At 37.8% G+C, this 24825-nt stretch overlaps 1 protein-coding gene across 4 annotated transcripts in view; it reads right to left on the bottom strand.

Annotated features, from left to right (window-relative positions):
• Positions 1-24825, bottom strand: part of WAPL (WAPL cohesin release factor) — a 70555-nt gene that overhangs the window by 9875 nt on the left and 35855 nt on the right. For 3 of the 4 annotated variants that reach the window (XM_086466485.1, XM_086466483.1, XM_086466484.1), the window contains 7 exons: positions 19153-19248; positions 15828-15980; positions 15450-15586; positions 12873-12984; positions 7445-7672; positions 2540-2651; positions 1493-1590 (listed from right to left, as the gene is read on the bottom strand). In XM_086466485.1, the coding sequence (XP_086322611.1) occupies positions 1493-1590; positions 2540-2651; positions 7445-7672; positions 12873-12984; positions 15450-15586; positions 15828-15980; positions 19153-19248 (936 nt within the window). The remainder of the gene's footprint in view (positions 1-1492; positions 1591-2539; positions 2652-7444; positions 7673-12872; positions 12985-15449; positions 15587-15827; positions 15981-19152; positions 19249-24825) is intronic. The other variant, XM_086466486.1, reaches the window with a different exon arrangement.

The following is a 24825-nucleotide window of genomic DNA, read 5'->3' as shown; positions in this document are numbered from 1 at the left end:
TTGGCCAATATCTCCTTGGAGTTTTTACCGCGTAATTAATCACATGAAATTGTAGCACTGAAGATAAAACCATCCTTCCTGTTACAGTAAGTACGGAAACCACGTGGCAGAATGTTCTGCCACAGCAGAACCCTGAATCTATATCCTGGGACTACGGTGTCCCTGGTGTGTATGTACAAGTGTGTATGTAAATATATATAAAAAAATGTAACACAGAATACAGTTATACATTTAATGTTATTTTTAGGGTAACTTGACATGAACTCCACTTCTGAGAGCTTATTATGCATCCAACCATAAAAATCAAGTTTTCCCTTGATTCTCTTGATTGCAATTCAGAACCAATTTTCAGAAACAGTAGAAGGTCTTCTCTTAAATTTGCGTGATTTGTCGTGTTAACTTTTGTCAAAACCTGCCCCCCCGCCAGTGCCTAAGTATCTTACTACATCACAAGTTCAAATTTGAATATTCTACCATGAATGAGTCTCTTCTACTGCTGCTTGGCAATTCCATCTATCAAATATAAAAGCAGAAATTGGATCTGAAAATTTGTCTCTCACTGTTTGGGAGGCAGGTAAAGAGCTAGGTGCCACTAATTAGTATTTCAGCATTGAATTAGTACTGCAGCCATTGTTTGTCTTTCTCAGTTTTTAGCTTACTTTTACCCTATCTTTGAGTCTGTCCTCCTGTTTCAGTGACAAAAACAAGTTACTGCTGTAGCTATTTGGCCTCTAACTTGGGTTTAAGGTGCTCATGAAGATTCATTGACTTGCACTCTGAGCCCAAACGTTGCTTTCTGGAGATGTATTGCTAAAACGCCACAGCACTCTTCTGCTTGCTTACTGTATCACAATACAAAGAGTAACACCAGTAATAAACATGAAACTCAGAAAAACAAGGCATTGTAGAGAAGCATACGCTCCCAATTCCTGTCAATTAAGCTCTACAAAACAACCATGTACTTTAATTCTGTTCAAAGCTCTCATAAAAAAAATATTTACCACCTCAATGTACACACTCAATTGATTACAGGACCAGTTTAACTTTCAGGGCAGTTTTCTCTTTCAGCGCTTAGCCGGCTAGCGTTTCAAAGTAGCAATTCTTAAAATATCCATCGATTTATCGCTCCTAAGAAAATGCTGTTTCTATAAGGATCAGTTATTACTAGACACACATCAGAGTCAAACTCATGCCTCAAAACCAACATCCATAAACAGCATCTTTTTGTAGGAACTTAAGAAAAAGTCTCATGTTACATTCAATTCTTACCAAAAATAAACTGTGATGTACATACATGCAGAACGGTAAAAGAAATTTTCAAACAAACATTACAGGAACACTGATAAACATCAGAAAGTTAATATCTTCTATAAAAAAAAAAAACAACATTATAGTGTTGTTATGCAACTACATATTGAAAGACTGTAACACTGAAAAGGTCTGGTTGAGAAACAGCAGTTTTCAGAAATGCAATGCATCTGCTCATACTCACACTTTCTAAGACCCGTAAACATCTTTCTGCACCCCACAACGAAGCAACCAATTTCTCTTCATTTTCATCACTGCTTAGGTGATCCACACATTCTTTAACTAAACAAAAACAAATTGTTTTCCACTATCAGAAAGAGGTCTTCAAAAGCCAAGAGTACAAACTATGTAGCTACTCAAGAGGCACTATCAACGTTGATTTACACTTTACAAAACTCTAACACTAGGAAACAATCACGAAGACATGATCAGCATTCCAAAATTTTTCCTTTCTCCAAGTAAACAAAAACACCCCACTCTCACAATTTTGGCTTTTCAAGTTTGTGATTGTTGCTCCAAATTACCTATCTATGTATTTTATTTTCTACTGACAATGAAGAGATTGTACAGCACATGACTGTTTAATGCACTGTTTTGTAGAAGAGAAAAAAGACACAGCACGCACACTCTCCCCACGCTTCACAAGTCTGAAACTGTGCAAGTTTAACGCTTTCATCTCTTCAATCCTTACCCCTCCGCTTACTTAAGACTAAACTTCATTCAGCTCAAGAATTCATCTCAGAGATGTCCCTCTTCCTATCTGTGAGATGCTGATCCAAAAAACCTAAATATACCGTTAAAACCAAAATATACCTTTAAAAAAACAAGGAAACAAAAAAGACCACCATTTCTTCTTGAAGGGCTGATGTCCTCTGGGATATTTAGTTAAAAAAAAAAAATCAGTCCTGAAAATTATTTTAGAAGACTGTAAAGGAGATTTAACTCTAGAATAAACACGCATAGTGTCTAACATTAAGCCATTTTAAATCTCACACATTATATGCAACATTATACACATTCTGTTTAACCTTAGAACTAGTTACAATCCCACATGCAACAGATTAAAGTCACTAATATTTCCCCGTGACTTGATAACGAATTGTGTACTTGAACACTGCTAAGAAAAATACGTACTTTATTTTTAACCACAGAAAATGACCATTAAGAAAAGCAAACATCCTGGTAAGATTTACTAATTTTTCACACTGCCAAAGCACCACCTCCAATATACCTTTATCTACAATATGATCAAGACCACCTAGAAGTCGCAGTTCTTCTTTAAACCAGTCCCCAGCTCGTTTCGAGGTGAGAGACAGTAATGTCTCCATTGCCAAATGCCCGGTCTGAAAGAGTTAGGTTCCAGAATTAGTGACATCATCATATGCAGCTATAGTCAATATAGCAAATCATACAAAACCACATCATGTAAGAACAAAGTTATAGGTTCTGAGTAGAAGAGCCACCAGAGGGAGCAAGAACAGATTGAAAAATAATGCATATGTTAAAAAAATTACTCAGTACTGGTAAAAAAGTACTCTGCATTTTCAACTTCTTCATTTTATTAATAGCTTGGAAAACCTAAGCAGCCTCCTTCTGTCTGTTTCTCTTGTTATCAAAAAAAACAAGTGGAGGAAGGAAATGGACAGATCGTCCAGGCAGGAAAATCCCAAGAAAGGCCACAGTGAAAACTGCTGCTCTGTCTGCCAGATGCATTGGCTCTGCTGCTTGTAGAATACATTTGTTTCTAAAGTAGGTATTTTGTGTTTTTAATCTTAAACCCACAGAAGACAGCAATTAAACTAAACCACTGTAAAAAAATCTTACTATATTTACTGATTTTTTTTTTTAAAAAAGGAATACATATCAAAATTCTACAACAGCAAAGAATTTTACTCCCTGCAAATGGAAGTTGAAGAGATTTTAGGTGGTTATCTTAGTTAATCCTCTGCAATGTTTTTAACCAAAACGAACATCATTTATAAAGCCAAGACTATAACTTGTTCTTCCAAAGGCCTCCAATAAAAGGCAGATGTTAATAATAAAACATATACATACATATAAATTTATGCCTACACAACAGTGACCAGCAGAGACTTCTGTAACACCTGGAAATGGCACAGGCAAACCTGGACTACTACAAACTTAATTTCATATATGATATATAAATACAACAATGACAGGTCAGAAAACAGCCATAAGAGCTCACTAAAGCCAACCGCATTTTAACCACCCTCAAGTTATCTTCCCTCCCTGACACACTGGTTTTGTCATGTTTCAAGGAAGGCTGTGCTGCTTCTGAGCTGTGCAGCACACTCCAGGATACCACCAGTTCAAACCTCAGCTCCTCCTGGGAATAACAGTACTCACCAGGCTCAAGTAAACACTCCATTGTCTTGGAAAACCAAGATACACACTGCATGAGCCCCCCCAACATCTTCAGCTGCTTTCCTGGTTTTCAAAGTACTGATTTCCAAGGAGGAAAAGAAAGTTGAAGGTTAGCCTTGATAAAGAGGAGTTACCACCCAAAGTCACTTATTTCCATTTTTTAGGAGCAAGCTTTGCAGCACACTGTCACTAAGAGCATATAGTTAGTAACAGCCTGTCTCCTATGTAAATGGAAATGTCTTTGGGTCATGAAATTGTTGTGGTGGACAAGTGAATTTACAATATGCCATTCCTCCGAGAGTCAGCAGCAGCTTAATTCCCCACCACAGAGGAAACAAAGCTGCAATTACTCCTGCAACTGTTCCACCACTTGGGCAAACTGCTAACTACCTTTAATTGCCAACAGCCACTCACCCAGTCTTCCTGCAACAGGGAAACTGAACACACTTGGTTACAGAGCGTTCTCATCTCATCACTGGAAGATACAAGATCCAAACCCTCATGCTTTTAAAAACTAAGTTAAAAAACATAATGCTAAAGGTGATGAGGATATTTTAAGCAACAGATGGAGAACCTCCCTTCTGAAGCCAAGTAAATAAAGCGTTTAGAGGGAGGAGGGGAGAGAATCTGAAGACAGCAGTTTGAGAGATCCCTAGCTCTCTGAAGCTTTCCTAACCTCTTCAGATGATTCCTTTCACTTTTAAGAGATTGAGCTTGAAAATATTGTAACATGGAGATCTGAAATCATGCATAACCTGAACCAGGTTGATAGAAGCTGATTAAAAGCTCTCCTTAGTAAACACTCCTCAGAGATTTTAACAGCTACAAAACATTTAGTTAACTTTCCTAAATATCTTCACCATGAAAGCTGAAAGGCCACACAGTATTTAAAAATAAGGTGCTTAGTTTTCTGCCAAAGGGCAATAAGACTTCAAAAAACTCCAGAAGAATATAATTTGATATTTATACTACTGGGCGTAAGAACACAATTTTCAATTTTTTAAATTTTTAATAAAATGAATCAAACCTGGTAACACTTTTGCTTTTAAGGAAAATAATCCATTCTATCTCATTTTTATGTCAATTACTATTAAATTTTAACACCAAGGGTTCAAAAAATGCTTCCCTTAAGCTTTTAGCCTTATGCTAAAAAACAGGAAAAACAGAATAAGCTCTTCCACCAACTGAAAAGAGAAGTCATTTCTGAAGGTTTTTGTTATGATGCAACAGAGAGGAGCTAGCTGCATCAGCTACAGAGGGCTATGCTGACTGACAGGCAAGTGTCGTTTGCTAACATGAAGGCTAGGTTCTTTAGGTTTTATCTTCTAAGCTAGCAAAAAAACCTGGAACAAATTCAATCCACACAGAACTCCTTTTCAGTTACTGGATTTACATTTTTAATCTTCATAGCAGTCTAGAAAACAGAACCCTTTGAATACCTAGTTTGAGTACTCAAAAATTAATCTAGTCTAATTTCTAGATAGTCACACATGCAACACTGCCTTTAGAAAGAGACAGGCAGTACCGATCATTTTCGTTTGATCTGTGTAAGATCAAAAAAACTGAAGGTGTAACCTGTTAGGCACGAACTGGAGTTATCAAAACATCTGCTGCAATCCTTCTGTTTCTCAGTGGATATGTCCAGGTCTGAAAAAACACAGCTTCTTTCCTTACCCACAGAAGATTTCCGTTTTTGCTAGCATTTTCTGCCTGTCATTCGGTAGAAAACAGAGACTACTTACTGTATCTCATGACAGAGATCTATGTGAAAGCATCTTTATCTTCCGCCTATGCAGTTTATTATCAACTTACCCTTGCCACTATCATAAATTGGAAGATAACCTAATCATCTCATTTGGTTTGCATATATTCTCTAAAGACTATATAGTCTCTGCTTCTAGATGGTACAGCTGAGAGGAAACCAGTTTCCGTCTGTGACGTACTACAGTATCCAACATGTTTACAACAGCAGCTCGACATAATTTTAGATGCCTCAAAAAAATAAAGTTGAAACTGATGGCCTGTGATAATATTCCTCTTTACTCATGCACGACATCCTTGCAAGACTGAGTCCCTTTTAATATATCCTCTCCCTTTAAAACCCATGTATAAGAAAACACAAGAACAGAATTACAGTTCATAAAACCACAACCAGCTAGCTCAGATCATGAATACGAGAAAAGCTCAAAATCGGAGACAGTAGTCTGCGTGGCTGGATGCTTTAGCAGTGAGGAACCTGTACCAGCTGTTCCATGCTTCATAAAGGGAGCTGTCTTCAGTGCCAAAACTGCACTGAAATAAGACACTGATTGTACCAATTCCTAGCTGATCTTCACCTAGAGAACAAATTTCATTCTGTGTTGGTATCTTCAGATTGTATCATGTGAATTCAGACAGTAGCTGAAAGTGGAGAAAATCTCAAATTCGTTCTTCCTTTGCAGATTTCAAAGGCCAGAAAAGTAACACAAACCCCCTACAAACATTTCATAGGTTTGTAGGAAACAAGCCTAAAACTGAAACTGAAACAATTCTCCTTCATCACCACAAACTGATTACCAAGGTTAAGAACCATGTCAGCGATACTATCTTCCTCCCCCAAAATTCAGCTCTTTCTACTGCTACATAATACTGACTTTTCATACCAATTCAGCTATCTGTTCCATAGCTAGAATTTTGGGGAAAAAAAAAAACCCCAAACCAAACCCTTTGTAAAACAATAAAAAAAAAAGTCACAAAAACAACCAAAAAAAGCAGCCAGCTCAACAAGGCATATCGTCTTTTAATCTAACCTAAGATGGAATATAATTTTAACTGCAGATTTCTGGCAGGAGTTGAAACATTACTTGCAGAGATAAGAGCTCTAAAAAGCTCACTTCATAAACAATAAATCAGAAGCTTCTCCTGTTGGGTATAACATGAAAAATGGCAAAAGCCTAAGAAGAATGTTGAAAACATTAAAAGAATGTATTAAAAGATGTTAAAAAATTAGGATCACACTAACATTTGTTATACTGAAATACAGCTAAAGCAAAACCACATCACTAATTTTTGCCACCTATGACCACTCATCTACTCAATCTGTCATTAATTCTTTAAATATCTTCTTTGAAAAAGACTTGCAACAATGTTTATTTTTCAAGATAGCTTGATGCTAGCATCAAACCATGGCCAAATTTATTTTTAAACTAAACACAGTTCACTGTGGCAGCTGAAGATACATTCACAAAAACAAGTATGCTTGAGAAAGGAAAGAACAAAATTCATCCACATTTATGGTAACCAACAGATCTGCCACCACACTTTAGGCAGAAAGAAACCCGTTTCTGTAGGACAGATTTCAACTTCTTTTTTTTAACTGGAGAACCTGCACCACATTTTCAATTTAACACACAATACTTTATTTCCCATGCAAGAGCCCTCATTGTTTGTGATGTATATATACAATTTCAGCAAAGAAACACAGTCAAATACAAGCACGTGGTTATTTAAAGTGTTACTTGTTCCCAGTCACTACCTGTAACTAGCTGCCCTCAGCAGGAGCAAATGGTAAGTCAGAAAGCTGAAGAACATCGTAACTTTATCCTACTAACAGCCTTTTAGGAAGGAACTGTCAAATTTGAAGAAGAAAAGGTAGACAAGATGTCATAACTCCTAGCTGGGAGATATGAGATTAAAAGATGATGCTTACAAGTTCCATTTTATTAAGCATTCCACTACTGCCAAGGCTTTCAAATAAAAGCATGATACCCACCGTGATGTTTTCAAGATCAAGATGTTTGTTGTGAACAGTTTCACACAGTCTCCGAATTTTTTCCTTAATTTTATTCATGTCTTTTTCATTCAGCAGCTTGGCAGAAGAAGCATCTTGTTCCAATTCCAAAAGCCGTATCATCAGATCTAGACTAGCTCTGTCTAAATCCATGTTCAAACGATCTCTACTCAGGATGTACATTAGAGCTGCTGTACAAAGGGACAAATTCTTGGGTTGGGAGACGAAAGGAAAAAAAAACCACTTTTTAGAAATCATGTTAGGGAGACCTTTCACAATTTTTAATAAACAAGCTGGAGATTTAGAAAAGAAAAAGCCTGACGAGTCCCAGTCTACGCTAGCACTTGAATGAGTACTTACTGTTGTATGTAGATTCCTTCTAGCAAGTTATTAATGCATCCTCCTAAACAATTCAACTGAGACACAAATCACTCAATACCTTTACAAAACCCTAGCAGAAAAGCAGGGTTTTCTACTTTCAAGGGACTGAAGTGCTGCAGACAGAATAAGAAACAGTAACTCCAGTAACACAGTATTATCGAAGAGACAGATGGCAGGAGAACAAAGTGAAAAAGCACAGGGTACATGGCAAGGTAGGTGAACATTCTGGTTGGATGAGATAAGCTAGTGACAGCACCAGAAAATACAGAGATCATGGGGACAGTGCTTGCATGTGAAGAGGGAAGGTGGAAAAAAAAAAAAAAAAAAGCGTGAGCACAAGCCTGGTGACATACATTCCAATTCTGCCAAGCGGGCCTGTCAGTCAATAGTTTACTCAAACCTTTCCAGCATAAACACATTTAATTTCCAGGGGAATTCTGCTTTTTGGAAGTAGCCAGAGTACAAACCAGCTCCCCCTCACTGCCCCGTCCCCATCAGTCCTTAACAAGAAACTGTCATTACCTTGACCATCCCTGTCTTACACAGACCTGGCGTATAGGGACCTCTTACTGGCTAAAGAATACTTAATCTTTCTTCAAGAAGCAACTAAATTTCATCTTCTTGAGGATCCAGAAAAGTAAAGGGGGAAACTGACTGTCAGGAAGGGACAAATGACAGCAAAGAGATCAGAGCAAAGCTATCTGTCCCTAGTGCTGGAAGTACAGCACCTGCACCAAGAGACTCATCTCTCCAGGTGAGCCCCAAGTTGTGGTAAAGAGGAGAGATGTTCATGAAGAATTGAACTGTGCTGGTCACAATACTTTCAGAAACCTTTGACTGTATCTGGAGCAAAAAAAAAGAAAGCTGGACGGTGTGTGGGGTACATGCATGTCTTACAGAGTTCAACTCTCAAGAGTCAGCGTGCTGCATGCATCTATTCCAATTTTTTCTGTGTAAAATAAATTAAAAATGGAGACAAACTAACTCTGGGACATGAATGTTGTACAGCTCAACAGGAAAGAGCAGAATTTCTGTGTCATAGCAGATTAACATCTTGTTTAGAGTTCAGCCAATCACCAAAGCAATCATTAGCTGCTTCTGTTTATTTTAGCAGCAAGTAATAATCATACCTGGTCATACTAAGCAGTATCAGCAGTTCCAAAACAGGATTAGGCAGCTGACAGTCTATCAAAAGCTATGTTAAAACTCCTTCCTGTCTGAGTCAAGGAAACCCTCCGGTGAATAAAGACTTTAATCTGACTAACTACCAAAGATGCATTTAGAATACTGAAGGAAGGAAGCAAGAGTTTTCAAATCTATTTCTTTCATGAACACAGCCTCAAGACACAGGGTTGTTTCTATGCAGCTTGTCTACGTAAACAGGGTATTCACTGTTTTCCCTTAATCTCTATAAACTTTCTCCAGTAAACTTTGCAATTTTATCATTTTAATTATAGAAGTTGTTTACTCTGGATTTACTTGCAACTGGTTCAAACCATAAGAAATTTCAGGTTCCTGGAAGAAGACTTTGTTCCTTCAGAATGGCAGTTATTAAAACAGGACACAGTAGTACATGCATTCCAGAGACACTAAAGGTTACTTTGCTAACTGTGTTCAGCCAATGGGGGACCTAATAAATCAACATCTATGAAGAACTATTTTCTAGTGATCAGCATTATCTAGGTGAGCTTCCTGGTTTTAAAAAAAAAAAAAAAAAGCTTAAGCCTCCAAAGGAGTTTCAACTAGAAACTATGCACCAGTTAATAGAGGGAAACTGCTGAGTTTATAATCTGGTCCGACAATATTTAGGCACTTCAAGAAGTCAGAGACTTCTTAGATCACTACTCAGAAATGCTTTACAGATCCTCCAAAGTCTGATAAGGGCAATCACACTCATTTTGTAAGCCTCTGTACCAAGCCCTTGCCTGTCTCAGGCTCCCTTCTCTGCAATCCAGCTGACTTCCTATTATGTAGGGAGTAATGGTTCTCCCTCCACATAAACTCTGTCAACACTTCCCTTCAGACCTTCCACCCAGGTTTTAAGACATTATACAGAAGGTTTCAGGCTGCAGAACGACTGCCAGAAAAGCAAGGAGTGGAGTAGCTATGTGTAATAAGAACTAGGTGCCTGCAACAGCATACACACAGAAGGCAATCAGGCCACTAAGCCTCCAAATGCTGACGTGCAACAGGAAAAGGGTGATGTTGCACAAGGATGGACCTCAAGTGTGAATGGTGCTTATAACATGGAGAAACCTGCTTCAGCTCCATGCCAGCGACATGGGTCTTCTACAACTCATTTTTCTTAGTCCCTCAGGCAAGTTGGTTTAAGCTTGAATATACCAGATCTACACTTTGCTCTGACCTGCAAGCGTCAAAACCAGTTAATCACGTTGTCTGAAAGTTATCTCATGTCCTGCCATTCACAGACTACGGAGTTGAGAATGAGGGGGAAACTGTTAGTACCACTCATTTTTTATAAATATCCTAAAAACAACCCAAACCAAACCGAACAACCACAGACTTCATCAAACCCTCAAAATCCCATCCTTATGGACTGTATTAGTGAGGGTGGGTTTTGGGTGGGATTTTTTTTTTTCTTTTCCTTCCTGTTCTGTTCCTCAAGAGGCTTAAAACACATTCTGCTTCCAAACAAATGTGGACAGGAGAAAAAAAGTAAAATAAATACACTTTGCTCTAGACAGAAATTTTATGGCATATCTAACTATGGAGTTGCACTCCATACTTCTACAGAATTCAGGAAAACATCCTAGTTGAACATACACTCCAGAAACAGCAGACCATTTACACCCACTGTCATCCTTGTCTTCCCTTGCTTGTTCTATTTATACTCCAGCTTGTGGGAACAGATGGTTATTTTCTAGGGTTCAGCACTACGTTTAATGCACTTTTTTTTTTTAATTATTCACACGCTGAAGACATTACAAAACCACACTTCTGTGCTTAACTACTGACAGCTATAGTGAAAATACAGTCTTAATTTCAAAAATTAATAAGACTCCAAAACCTTTAGAGCATAGCTGAAGAGACAAAGTCAGTTAAAAAGTGAAATGGTAGCTTAAAGACAAATCTACAAGAAAAATTCAGTGGAACAAGTAATTTTCAGGTAAATATTTTGAGGTATAGCTCAGTAAGAGAACCGGTTATTTTGTTTTCCTTGCTGGCTAAAAAAATGTCTCTGCAACTGCTATTTTATATTCTTAGGGAGATGTGAAAGTCCTCTTTCTACTCTCTCAGTCTATTCCATTCCATCGGTGCAATGAATGCAGTAAACGCTCCTATTTGTTTCCATTAGCAATGTCATTGTGGCAGTTTTCCCATCTCCAAAATACTTTAAAGAAAACAGTAACAAAATAATTGTATTTTTTTCCCCCTAGTCCTTATTAATCTGAAATGGATTTGAGCCATGCAAGCAAAGCCTAGTGTGATTTACTACTCTGAAGTTACTTTGCACTGAGATTTAGTGGAGAAACTCGTATTGATTTTGAACAAGTTAAAATTTTCGTGAAATAATTAAGAATGAAAAGAATATAAAGTATATAAAGACAGCAATCAAGTATACAAATACAAAGGAGGTCAGTATTGAAGCATATGGTCAGTAGTAAGAGCATATATTTTAGCATTTATTAACGGTAGTTTGATAAATCAGTAATTTTATAATACTGTGTAACCTGTACTAAGAACGCACTGTAACTATATTAAAACTTTAACTACCAGGTTTTTTTCTCCTGACAAACGGAAGCGTTTCATCAAATTTACTGAAAATAGTGAATAAAATCAATGCTTTTTGTTACTGCAGACTAATCACAGCATGCAATGTCCTTTTGAACTGTACGTGCGAGTTCTTCTGAAAATGAGGGAATAATGGCAACTGTTAAAAGACAGCCAAAAATACACTGAGCAAGCTAGTGCGTTATTGCAAGGAACTGTAGCTATCCTCTACAGACCTCCCGCAGCTCAGTAGTGGCAACTGTCCTAGATAGCGTGACGATATTTTACTTATACTGAACACATTCAACCTGGTTCCTGTGTTTCAGCGTTACCCATTGCTAATTTCTGAGAGAGATGGAAAATAAGCTATTATTCTTAAATAAGCTCTATAAAGCTCTATAGCTTTCTTTCCCCCCACCCACTGTAAGACATGAAACACAATCTCTTAAATGTGGTGCAAATTTTCCTTCTGCTTTGCATGTTGTTCTTCTAGAACTACTAAATAAAAGTAATAAACCTGACTGGGTATATGTATCTAGTACCCACTTCAAGTAACATTTCCTACATTCAGCTTTTGTAACAATACCTCAAGGGGTACCCCACAGAGGCATGGTTTACACCTGCTGGAAAAATAGTATCACCCACAAGAAGCGTTTTCTGTTACAACTGAATTGAATTTGTAAAGTTGGTAAGAAGGAAAATCCAAACCACCACAGTTTTTAACTCTTGAGTCATGTCACCATAAGTATTTAAAATTTACCCTTCCTAGATTTATCATAGAACGCTGAACATACTCAGGTCATCTTACAACTGCAATTACAGCACTGCTCAAGGAAACGAGCACAGGACATGAAAAATGCCCCATAACAGCTACAGAGACAGCGATAATTCACATATGCAAGTCTGGAGATGAACACTTAAAGACATCTTTAACTATAAGGATAAAGGACTGCTTTCAAATGTATTTTATTTGAAGGAAATTACAAATACAACAATAAAACTATTAAAAACAGCTTAAGAGAAGATAAACAATCCAAAGCACAGTCAGTTTTTAAAAAAGTTTAAATGATTTTTTTTAGAAGAATTTCCAAACCCAGAGGCACATAAACAGTAGAAGGGGAATTTGTCACTGGAACGCAGGTGCTTTTATTTTTCATTTCATTATAGCTTTCTAAAACAGAGCCACTGATCCTAGATGCATGCTATATTGGATGTCTGACCTTGAATTACGTGTACACAAAATTCACACAGAGTAGACAGGTATCAAACTTTAATGAAATACACAATGTATCTATACCTGATGGTGCTGGGAATCATCCAGTGTTTTGAAAACCATGGCTACCATCCCATGTGCTCTCAGATGCATACGGAAGCTGGGCATGGCGCACTTTGTCGCCAAGCTGATTACACTAGAGAAAATGAATTCTGGATTAGAACAACTAAAATGAACACATTTACAGAAGCGGCAGATAAACAAGTCTACAAAACATGACTGACCATATGCCTCAGACCCTGACAAACCTTCTCAGGATGTTTCTTCTAAAATTTGTATAAGGCAAGCTTGTAATTGGTGAACAGAGCACCATTTTATTCAACAGTGGCTTACTAGCACCAAACTATGTCTGCTTTATTTTAAGGTTTGCTAAAAAAAAAAAAAAACAACAAAAAACCCAAAAAACCAAACACAGGATATGAAAGGGTACCCTGACCTTGCTTCTTCCAAACAAAAGTTGAAATAGAAAGTAAAATGTTTATGGATTAAGCATGAAGCTCTGATTTAGAGGCACAGGAGAGTTTATTATGGATTAAGGCATTATCAGAAATTATAAATGTGAGGTTCCACTGCTATCTAACATCTAATTGGCAGATTAGTCCCGCTTATGCCTGACAATATTCTTACAAAAAAACCAAACTGCATTTACAGTTGATGGAAACACTACAGATTTCAGGAAAAGTCTGACAAACATATTGGTCTAATCAGTGAACAGCGTAACATTTCTATTTTAAAAATGGAAGTCTTTCCCTAGTTTTATTAGCAAGCTGTCTGCCATTTCTAGCACAGTGCAACACTCAGCACAAGAAAGACATGGGCCTGCTCGAGCGGGTCCAGAGGAGGGCCACGAAGATGCTCGGGGGCTGGAGCACTTCTGCTGTGAGGACAGGCTGAGAGAGTTGGGGTTGTTCAGCCTGGAGAAGAGAAGGCTCTTTCAGCAGCCTTCCAGTACCTAAAGGGGGCCTACATGAAAGGTGGGGAGGGACTCTTTACCAGGGATAGGATGAGGGGCAAGGGATTCAAACTGAAATGGAGTAGAATTAGATTAGATATTAGGAAGAAGTTCTTTACTGTGAGGGTGGTGAAACACTGGCACGGGCTTCCCGGAAAAGTGGTAGAAGCCCCATCCCTGGAAACATTCAAGGCCAGGTTGGACAGGGCTCTGAGCAACCTGCTCTAGCTAAAAATGTCCCTGCCCAAGGGGGGTTGGACTAGATGACCTCTAAAGGTCCCTTCCAGCCCAAACTATTCTATGATTCTATATAGACTATTAAAAATATATTGCTTTTAAATGTGGAGTAATGTGGGCATGATTCTGCAATCAAGTCTTCCTCGACTACTAAGGAATCTTATTATGATAGATTCATACAGGATGCTGTTTAAAGAACAAGTGGTCTTTCTGTCTCCAATCACAACAGCACTAGTTAGAGCTTACCTACCAGTTTCTGATTCTTTTACGTCTATTCCTATCCTTACACATTGATTTCCTTTGGAAAAATACTTTCCTTTTAATTTGTTAACTGAAAGAAAGAATTTTTATGGTGTTTATACAAGTTACATTCCATGATATAGATTTGGAAAGTAAAAAAGTCAGTTTAAGATCTTAGAAACCTTGCCATAAGAGCAAATTAAGTGCACTCAATATGGAAAACACTCCTAAACTGTCATTACGTTATCAATTTTTTCTTACCATAATGTACATACAAACTGCATAATAGATTTCTTGTGTTTCTACTCCAGCAACGATATTCATTGCTAGCTCTTGAGGAACACGAAGAATAAATTTTTAAAATAGCTCACTTAAAGCTTTTTCTCATCCACAGTCAAATTTCAAGTGTCCTCATCACCTGTCTCTGTGGATTCAAGTTTTTCCTTCTCTACCAGTTCAGTTTTGCTAAGCAGAGAGGAAAATTTACAAGTATTAAAAAAAAAAATTAAAAAATCATTACACGGTTACAGAACATCATTCTAATTGCTTTTATGTCCAGGGAATGGACACTAATATTAAGTCATAGTATTTTTCAAAGCGAGACTAACGCTTTTCATACTAACTCTGCAATAACATGAAACTTGAATATTCGAATGCCATGAGCAGTTCAAGACGACTTAGGGAAACTTCCAATTAACATTGAGGCCACAGTACTTTCAGTGGATGCTAGCTATGTTATTTCTCAACAGAAGATAAAGAACAAGTGGTTGGAGTTAAACAGTATCTCAATATCACATTAGTTCTAGATTATAGCCAGCAAACTTTCCAGTCTTAGGGATTTTATTTTAGAACTGAATTTTGCATTAAAAACCAGAACAGACGTTGCACAAAAGATTGCACTAAACAAAGAAAAGTTATCAGAAAATAGCAAGGAAAACAAGTGTGTTGAAGATGCCTCTTACTGCATAATTTTCTATTTCATTTTCCTACTCATGCTACTTTTGATTATTCACAATACATCATCTTGATTATTTTCAGATTTTACTCTTTATAGCAGAAGTGCCAGGTAACTACCCAAACAACATTTTAAAGCGCGGTCACTTTACTGATGAGTATTTAATTCAATATCTCTTTTAAATATAAGTTCAATGTTTTGTATTAAGATATCTTACCTAAGGCAACGTGTGTTTAGGGGCTGATTACTCTTCAATCCACTTAGCAAGTACTCAATGTCATCTGTGAACTCTTGATTTTCACCAAATTCCACTACATCATTGAAGTGCTTTACATGCTGAACAACAGTGTATAACTGGAAGAGACAAATATTTTGACCTAGGTAAGTTGCTCTTGGGATTGATTAGAACCTTAACAAGTATAGTCTAAAATCTATTCAGTTTTGAGTGCAAGAAAACATTAAGAAGTTAATGAAGGCCATTCAACTATTGAGATAAAAATATTATCTTTAATAGGAAAGCCATTTTGACACTGTTCCTTCAGTACTTAGGATTATCAATAATTCTTTATCTTAAAAATTTGTTAAGAATACTTACTTCTTTGTCTTCTTTCCTACATTTCAATGCAGTTACTATCTCTTGATAGGGCTGAGTAGGTATTGTCACAGTTTTTATCACTTTGGGAGGTGGTGCAGGAGCCTTAAAAACTCCATCATCTTTATGAATTGCCTCCTTTGAAGATAGCCTTACCTATTAATAAGAAAGTGCTAAAATGGGCAGATGTTTTGAGCATGTAAACATATACTAAATACATCAGGAAACAGTACAGGTGTGCAATTGTCAAACTCACATTTTGGGACTATGTAGTCCTTTGCCTTACACTACCAAAGATGTACCTAAGCTGTGTGATAATGCACCTACTCTTAGATATTTAAGATGTGAGAAATTATATTTATTTTTAAACACAAAAAATAGTACTAAGTAGTCAGGAAAGCTCCAGTGGAATTTTTAAACTAAAAAAAAATAAGAAAAAAAAAAGGTCTGTCACACTGGTTCCTTAAGCTTTAGGGTAAGTTAAACCAATGGAGTTCAGTGTTTAAAAACATTTATTTGTTGACACAAGTATCTTATTCCTTTACACTGGAGCTTCCAGGACTGACTAAGGTGGTTGCTATACTGAACCATCACTCAGTACACTGGTCTGGATGCGAGCACAGCATTGAGCAATCACTGCCTCAACTGAAAAATTCTGTGCCTCTAACTAATGGAGGCTACCACACGACTACTCAGGGTGTAGCTACCAGAAAACTGACCCTCCAACCTGATACTCCAAACCATATTTTGCCTGTAGGTAGAAGACTACCAATATAAATTTTGTAGCACCATAAAAACTGCCACACAGAGAAACAAGAGGCATGGTGCATGCCTCAAACAGCTAGAGTATGCTTTTGTAAATTCATGGTATTCTCCATACATGGCCTTATTCATGTTTGTGGTGTTAATATTTTGGGAACAACATACAGCAGCACGAAATACAGCAGAACCTGTTCTAAATTTACCACAGGTAATAAAGAACTTGATGTCAGGTCTAGAATAATTACTGACAAGTTTTCAGCCATCTCAGGCAAGTATTACAGGTTTCTCCTCAACCTACTGCTCTGTACTAGTTTGAGGCTACTATAAGCTTACGCGTTAGCTTATCTTCAGACTACTTACTTGGCACAAATTCAGATGTGGAGACAAACTACAGAAAACAAGGCATACAGGAAAGACCTTCAAATACCAAATTCTAAATGTACATGTGCCAATGCCAGTGGTCATTTACTCACCCTCAATCTCCTTAACATAGAAAAATGGGATTTTTTTTTTTTAAAGTGTGACCAAAAAAAATAGAATTAATATGCAGGCATAGAGGATGCATTAACTGTTATTTGCTCCAGGGGATTTTTTTGAGATAAAGCCTTCTTGTGCATCGTACACCGACAGTCAAAATTAAAATATAAGCCAAAACAACCTGCTACATTAATGGCGTATTCTTTACACGCTGCCTCTATCACTGTGCAGCAGTTTAGTATTTGCTCACTTAGGCTCCAGTGGCAAAATGCTAATAAAACAACCTGAAAAGCTGGTTTAGAGCACAGCTGGAGGACTCTGATCTTATCAGTCTGTGAACACAGGTGATCCACTGAAGTATCTCATCCAAGTCTTGGTTAACGGCTTTCCCTTCAAAGCAAATTCTGAGGGAGCTTGGAGACACCACAGGAACGAGTACTTGGCATACACAGTCTGCATGCTATGGGTTTCTCACCATAAATCTATGACAAATTTATCCAGATCTTCAGGTAACAAATTTCTAAAGAAATTAAAGAGGTAGGGTCATCTGCACAGGGATTACCGCTGAACATTTGGATCAAGGCTCACCCATCTTGTAACTGTTGAATCTTAATCATACACATGTAAACCAAGGTTAAAAAAGGTGACTGAACTAACTTAGATGTACATCACAACACAAGGAGCAGATACAAATTCCCCTAACTGGTTTGTTCAGCCAGACCTCTGCCATATTCCTGAACTAATATTTTGATGGTTCCAGTTACAAACTGGAAGTTTGACAGAAGACAAAATGGCTTGTCCGAATATGAATGATCCAGATATTTTCCTAGTCTGAAGAGGATATATTCAAAGTCTGTCTGAGAAGACTCAGACAAAATCTGCCTTTAAGTTAGCTATCAGAGTACTTCACAAAAATCAGTATCACTACAAAGATTCAGTAAGCCACAAAAGCTTCAGTTCAAATGCACATAATTTAAATTGAGAGAAGGGTTTAGGAGAAACCCAGGAGTGAAATTTCTGCTCTCTTCTCAAACACTATGGTTATTTTAAAATGAGTAATCTGGCAATGGTTATTTTAAAATGAGTAATCTGCATTTTCCAGGCAGTGCAGTTAACATCAAAGGAAGGCTGTTCAGAATACTGTAAGGACACAGTATCCATCTGCATCCAGATAGCAATCAAAACAACTACAAATCAAAGAGAAGCTAGCATCGGAACAATACACACAAGTGGAATTAAAAAAAAACAACCAACAAAACAAAAACAAATCACAAAACTGAAACTGGTGACAAGAACAGAAGCTGAAGACGTATCACTGCAAAAAATCTACTTTCTGATTTTCTGTTCTCAGGCAAGTACTGTAAGCAAGGCACCAAATGAAATTAAGTTTACTGACAATGCACGATGCTCTCTTAGCATAATCAGTAACAACTTTTACACATACATAAGCCCAAGACCCTGGATTCTCAGGGTCTCAAAAGAATTAAAAAACAATTACCTTAAGCCTCAGAACATTCACTGATATTTGAACAAAAAAATTACTTTAAGAACTGCTTTCACCTCTTGTCTGCTTTTTGTAGACATGCTTATATGTGATATGTTCATATTAGCATTTCTGGCTGTATAGAGAAAATTTTGTTTATTTCATAGTGTCTACAGACTCAAGTCAGCAATTCACAATACTTTATTCCAATAGAAAGGAAAAAAGTAAGTGAAATATATCTTTTTAAGTTTTTCCTTTTTGACCTGCAACTTGCCAATTTCTATGGGTACTACTAGCAAGTTAATCCTAGGGGTCCTCACAGAAGACGAAACGGAGTCCATTGTTAGAAAGCTTAACTTCAGCAGATTAGGGAACATAACTTGATTGAAATATTTTTTTAATCTTTATATTGAAATGATATGGAAGATCCCATTCAAGAGGATTTCCACTGATAATTTCTTTCCTATCAAATACCCAGTGGCTCACAAAGTGGGCTTCATTCCGAATTACTGTGACATTACCAGGTATTAAGAACCTGAGTCTCAAAAAAATGGCCAGTGACTTGAAAAGAGATTTACTAAACCTGAGAACAAACAGTCTACTTACTGGGACGCTGGGAGTTTTCAAAACCGGCGGTGCTGGCAGAGCCTCCGATTCCGGCTGGTTCCAGTGTCTAGCATTATATACAGCTTTCGTGGGAGACTAAAAGACAAAAAAAACCCACCCAACTTAGTTTTTAACCAAATCTACCAGTAGTCACTATATATTTCAAAAATTACTGTAGCCAAACAAGTAAAATGAGCTTCTCCTCCCCCCTCCCCTTTTCTGTATTCCCAGCAACACATGTTCTCAATATTGTATATATCAGAAAACCTGAAACACGTTGAAGCTCCTGATGGTTTTAAAGACATACGGACCCATTCAAATGGCAAAAGACATGATGCACATGTATTTCAAGAATTTTTCAGTTTTTCTACTTTTAAAATTTATTCAAAGACAAAAGGTCTGCAACATTCCTATAGACAAATACAGACAGCTATAGGGGAAAAAAAACATGTTAGCAAACACCATGACAGTAGAAAATAGGACTAGTTTAGAATCAAAATGTAGAATTGATACAGACTGGAGGAAATAAATGCCTTAATCCATATTAATAAAGAAGCCTTTTTTTTTTTCCTTCCTGCTCAAAAATGTGCCAAGTCAAATCAAAATGCATCGAAATTTACTGTCCTTAAATTTTTGGGAAATACTTAGAGGAAGCAAAGACAGACTTCTATTTCTAGCATCTGAGTTTACCAGTCTAATTGCATAGTAATATACCAGACTAATATACCATTGCAATTTTCACAATACGTCAACATGCCACATACAACTACATACCTACTCACATACACTTATTTAGCATCTTAAACATGGAGAAAATTTATATAAAAAATAAAAGAAATTGGGCATTAAAAATAATTTTCTGTCAGAATATAACATATCAAGTATTTACAACAAACACTGGCTCAAGTACAGCCCACAGAAGGGCTTACGCATAGCAAACCTCTCAGTACCAGCTACAGACTGAAAACCATTCTATGAAGTGTAACAAGGTTTTGGCACATCAAAAGCTAGAAAGTAGATTTTGTAAGTCAAGAGTCTCTGTATTACTGGTAAAACTCTACTGTGCTGCATCGTTCCATTCTTTACAAGAAGAGAAAGCCCTGACTAACAAAACTTCAAAGAGTATTAGCAGAATGAAAATCTCAGCTATGAGTTTTCAGAGCCCAAAAGACGTGTCAAGCACCAAATAATTTTAGTCCCCAGAAAGAGAAAAGCCTCTTTCCGCCCTACAGTAAGCTTTGATACGGTCATAAGAAACTTAACTTAGTTGGATTTTTTAAATTATTTTTTAAAACAGTGCTCACGTAGCATTCGGCAACCACACAATGGCCATTGTCTTAACAGTTTCATCTGTTTTCCAAGGAAATTCTTTTAAACAACACATTTTCAGGCAATGGATATGCAAAGTCCTTCAGCAGCCACAAGCAGCCACCAGGGCCACATGTAGGAATACCAAAATAAAGTTTTTGTTAATTTCCATTTTTAACTTTCCCAAGTAACAGAAGCACTAGCTTGCCCAGTTTCCCGACAATCTCACTAAGCTCAAAAAGTTAAACTGAGAAACTAGTCTTAAGTTCATGCCACTGCAGTTATGAGAGGACATCCCTCTCTGCAAACAGGAAGACTGTGTCATATAGATTCTTATTTGAAAAAAGTTAACTGCTGACAAAATGGTTAAACAGTTAACACTCTTTTTTCCTGTAAGTTTCAGAGGAGTAGCAAATTCTTAGCCTGAATGTGAGGCAGGGCTTGTGATGAACAAAGGAAGGACAAGGTAGTAACAAAGGACTCCCACAGTCATGAAAGATACAGAGTTTCACAAAAGTCTGTAATGGCAAAGAACCACTGAACATTTTCTAGATACTCACTTTTTTTTTTTTTTTTTTTGAATTACAACTGTTCCACAAACTAGCTCAGTGAATACTTAAGATAGGAAGAGAGGGTGTAAGTTTGTAGGTGCCATATCCTGGAATATGGGATAATTCAAGGAAATAACGCACTCTATCACATAACCAGCATGAAAGTACTGCACATGTTTAGCATCAGTTTCAGCTGATGCACAATTCTTAACCTTGCAGGGAAGCTCAACTACTACGATTCTGACAGCAGTGTACTGCATTACAGCTGCCAGAAGTCCCATTAACATAGGATATTCTCTATTAATAGTCCCAAATCTCAGCTACAGTCTAAAAGAGTATCCTACCCATGCTTAAAGGCTACTAACATATTAATATTCCTGAATTTCCTGTCTGGGAGCTACATGCTGCACAGAAGCTTTTCAGGTCTCTGCAACAGCAGTGTCGGCTCAGCGCACCCAGTGGGGAGATGCTGCAGGGAGATGCAACCCACACAGCAGGATCCTAGATTTATGCCATTCTCTTAGCTTGATGAAGCAACAACAGTGGCACAGATCAAGGCAGACTCTGCTGCTCCTGCAAGACTCCCATTTTCAGGCAATTCAAGGGAAGAGCGTGCCGTACTGGCTGCTCTTGTACATACAGCCCCTGCCTGTGCACTCCTTTTTCTTTAGGCCTTGTGCTCTGTGACGAACCAAACCCAGCCCTTGTTGGGCATAGGGGGAGCAGAGTCATGCTGGCATTCAAACTTGTCTTACTCAGCGAGGCAGCAGTTGGGACAAGCCCTTGCTGACCACATGACGAGAGCGTCTGCAGTCTTGGCTTTGCGAAATCTAGCACCTCTGTGGCATAAACATGCACACAGCAAGGAAGCACAGATGACAGTCAAGTTCAGTGCTTTTACATGGAGTAGAAACAAAGGATACAAACAGCTGTGCCAGCATAATCAAAAGGTCCACACGGCCTTCGTGTGTTTTCTTCAGCAGAGAGCAACAGCTGATGCATAGGAAAGAGTTCGACAGGGCAAACAGGTAAAAACAATTCCTTCTACTCAGGGCACGGAGGCTTACTGAGTCAAAGATGGCATCGTTTTTAGTTAACAGTCAAAAATGGGCTCTTCTTCCCTGACTTTCATTAATCCCTTACTAAATCAAAAACTAGGGCATCCCAAAGTGTTTTGTGACAAGGCACTTCACAGCTTGCTTAGGCACTACCAATGCAATACAGAAGGAAGCCACATTTTATGTAAGAAATCAAGTAATGCCACCAAAAAATGCCTGTTTGCAAAATAAGGATGTCTTCATTTCACAACCCTCTTGTAACAGAGCCTAAACTGCAACAGAAAATGGTAATTATTTAAAACCTCAAATACCTATGAAAGGTTACTTTTAGCCACTATCCCTTGTAGTGTCTTTCACATTTAGATCGAAGTCATTTTGCCTGTGATGCCATGTCGTTGCAGTAACATTTCATTAGACAGTAGACACTGCTCCCCAGCATCCTTACTATCTGGTCCAGTCTGCACACAGCTCAACCACCAAACACACCTCGAAAAATCCAACACTGCTTTCCAAACACGTATGTTCTAATAAGTTCTAACACACCATGCAGAGACTTCGGAGCCTCTCTTACAACCCACATGGACACAGCAAATACATCCTTCCTTTACTATCACCTCTTAAAGCAATCTTCACATTTTTCCTTGCAACACAAAACGAAGATGAATTCCAAAAGCAATCGCAAAGAAACCGCGCCAATGCTGATCAATCGGTAAGTGCCATGTAGACTTGCTTTAGATTACTGTGTGACAGAACTGAAGTGAGGAAAAGTATCAAAGATCAAATGAATGCAGTGAAGAAAGACTTTTCAGAAGGGCTTGACCACAAAAGCAAATGGGTTGGTTTGGTGCCTTTTTTTTTTTTAAGGCAACTCAAACACTTGTGACAACAAGGTTCCCTGAAGAAGCACCACTGATATTTAAGCAGCAGTAATTTAAGAAACTGACTTTCTTTTAAAGACAAGACAACCTTGCAATTATTCAAATAACACAGACTTTTCTTTAATAATTCTTCCTCGCAAAATTAACTTAGAATAGATGTAAGTGGAAGTACATCACTGTTGAATTCTGCGTTTTTAAGGCAAATAAGTTCTGCAACATTAATTAGCTGTAAGAGCTTCTGCTGAATAGTAGAAGTTTCCTTTTTCCACATGCATAGAACTGACAGCTGTTCACACACAGATAGATGTCTGAAAGAGTGCAAATATTCCGGTGAGGGTATAAAGCATATCGTACTGTGGGCCTCTGCATGTGGTTCTGGGAGGTGAACTGGGATGCAACACCAGAACTAATGCCAGGGATTTTACAAAATGCAGAGGGCTGTCAGCTTTATAAGATCACCTCAAAGAGCATAAACTATGGGTCAAGCTTAACCTCCCATCCTTGAAACCCTAAAAGCTGAAATTTTCAAGAGTTAGCACTCTGCACGTACTGATGCAGCACTGCCTGCATTCAGAGATATAAGAATAGCAGAAAATAAGAGCCAGGGACATGAGTCATGCTGAAAACACTAGCAAAGCAAGACAGACAGCAGCTATTTGCAGGCAAGAATGCTTTCCAAGGTAGAAGACAATGGCAAAACAATACCCAAAACCATTTTAAACAGATATCCTGATAAATGCATTATTTATGTCTGAAGGGCATTCAGAAAGACTGTATACCAGATGCTCATCAAAACTACAAGTTCCAAAAAACCCCCAATAAACGAAAATATATTATTTACCACTCAGTATTCATAACCATTAAAAGTACTACTCTGTCCTGCATGTCTCACTTTGAACAGGAAAAAGCTAACATGTTATGCAGCACAGAACTGCTCATAATGGACCGTTTCTTTTCAAAAGGGAAAGGAATCAGCATCCATTCAGAGCAAAGAAAAAGAAATTATGCTTCAAAACAGGAAGATGGAATATCAATTCAGCAGAGGCTGAGCCATGTGTATATAACACCAAAAAAAGTTAGTTTTGACTCCAGATAAGACAGCAGTTTCCAACAGCAGTTTAGAAATGGAAGCAAACCAGGACCAAGTAATTTATTCAGTGCTCAAAATGTGAACTGAATCTCCACTATTTGGATCACAGTAGCAGATTAGTACCAACAGATCACCCCAGGGTGTCACGGACCACTTAATCATGAGTAGCTACACCATTTAATGCAGTACACAAAAAACACTGTGCAAGCACATAGCTAGATAACCACAGGTGTTAGTCAGACATGGTTGAAGAGTATCAGCAGCAGACAACACAATGAGCAGGAGGCAAAAATGTCACTGAAGCTTTTCTTGCATCAGACTTCTGAAGAACTGCAAAATGTTTTTTCTTTCTCAAAGCTCAAAAGGAGGCCTACAGGGCAGAACAAGACAATGAGTCAAGCACCCAAGTGAAACATGAAAATGTAACCTGAAGAAACAGGACAGTTTGATAAATGTGAGATTCATGCTTTTAACAGAAAGAGCTAATGGTGTTCTGTACTCCGCTCACAACTGAGCATACTCAAAATTGGTCACCTCAGAAGCGGAAGCCATATGGTTGTGGTTACTAATTTGGCCTGAAACCTATGTTAAGTCTAATTAAAATGAACAGGGTACAATAATTTAGACATATCACCACAATACTGGAAACATCACTTCAATCAAGAAAAGAGCAAAACCTGCATCTACCTGCAAGTAACTGTACTGGCACAAATACATCTCTCTACAAACTGTTAGAATTCCTGCCCTCTTTGTCACTACATAAAGGCAGAAACAGACAGACACACATC

Source organism: Leptosomus discolor, chromosome 6 (genome assembly GCF_034619465.1).
Source record: "Leptosomus discolor isolate bLepDis1 chromosome 6, bLepDis1.hap2, whole genome shotgun sequence".
Taxonomy (NCBI): domain Eukaryota; kingdom Metazoa; phylum Chordata; class Aves; order Leptosomiformes; family Leptosomidae; genus Leptosomus; species Leptosomus discolor.
Note: the sequence above shows the minus strand (reverse complement) of the source record. Positions and strands in the feature narration are given on the sequence as shown.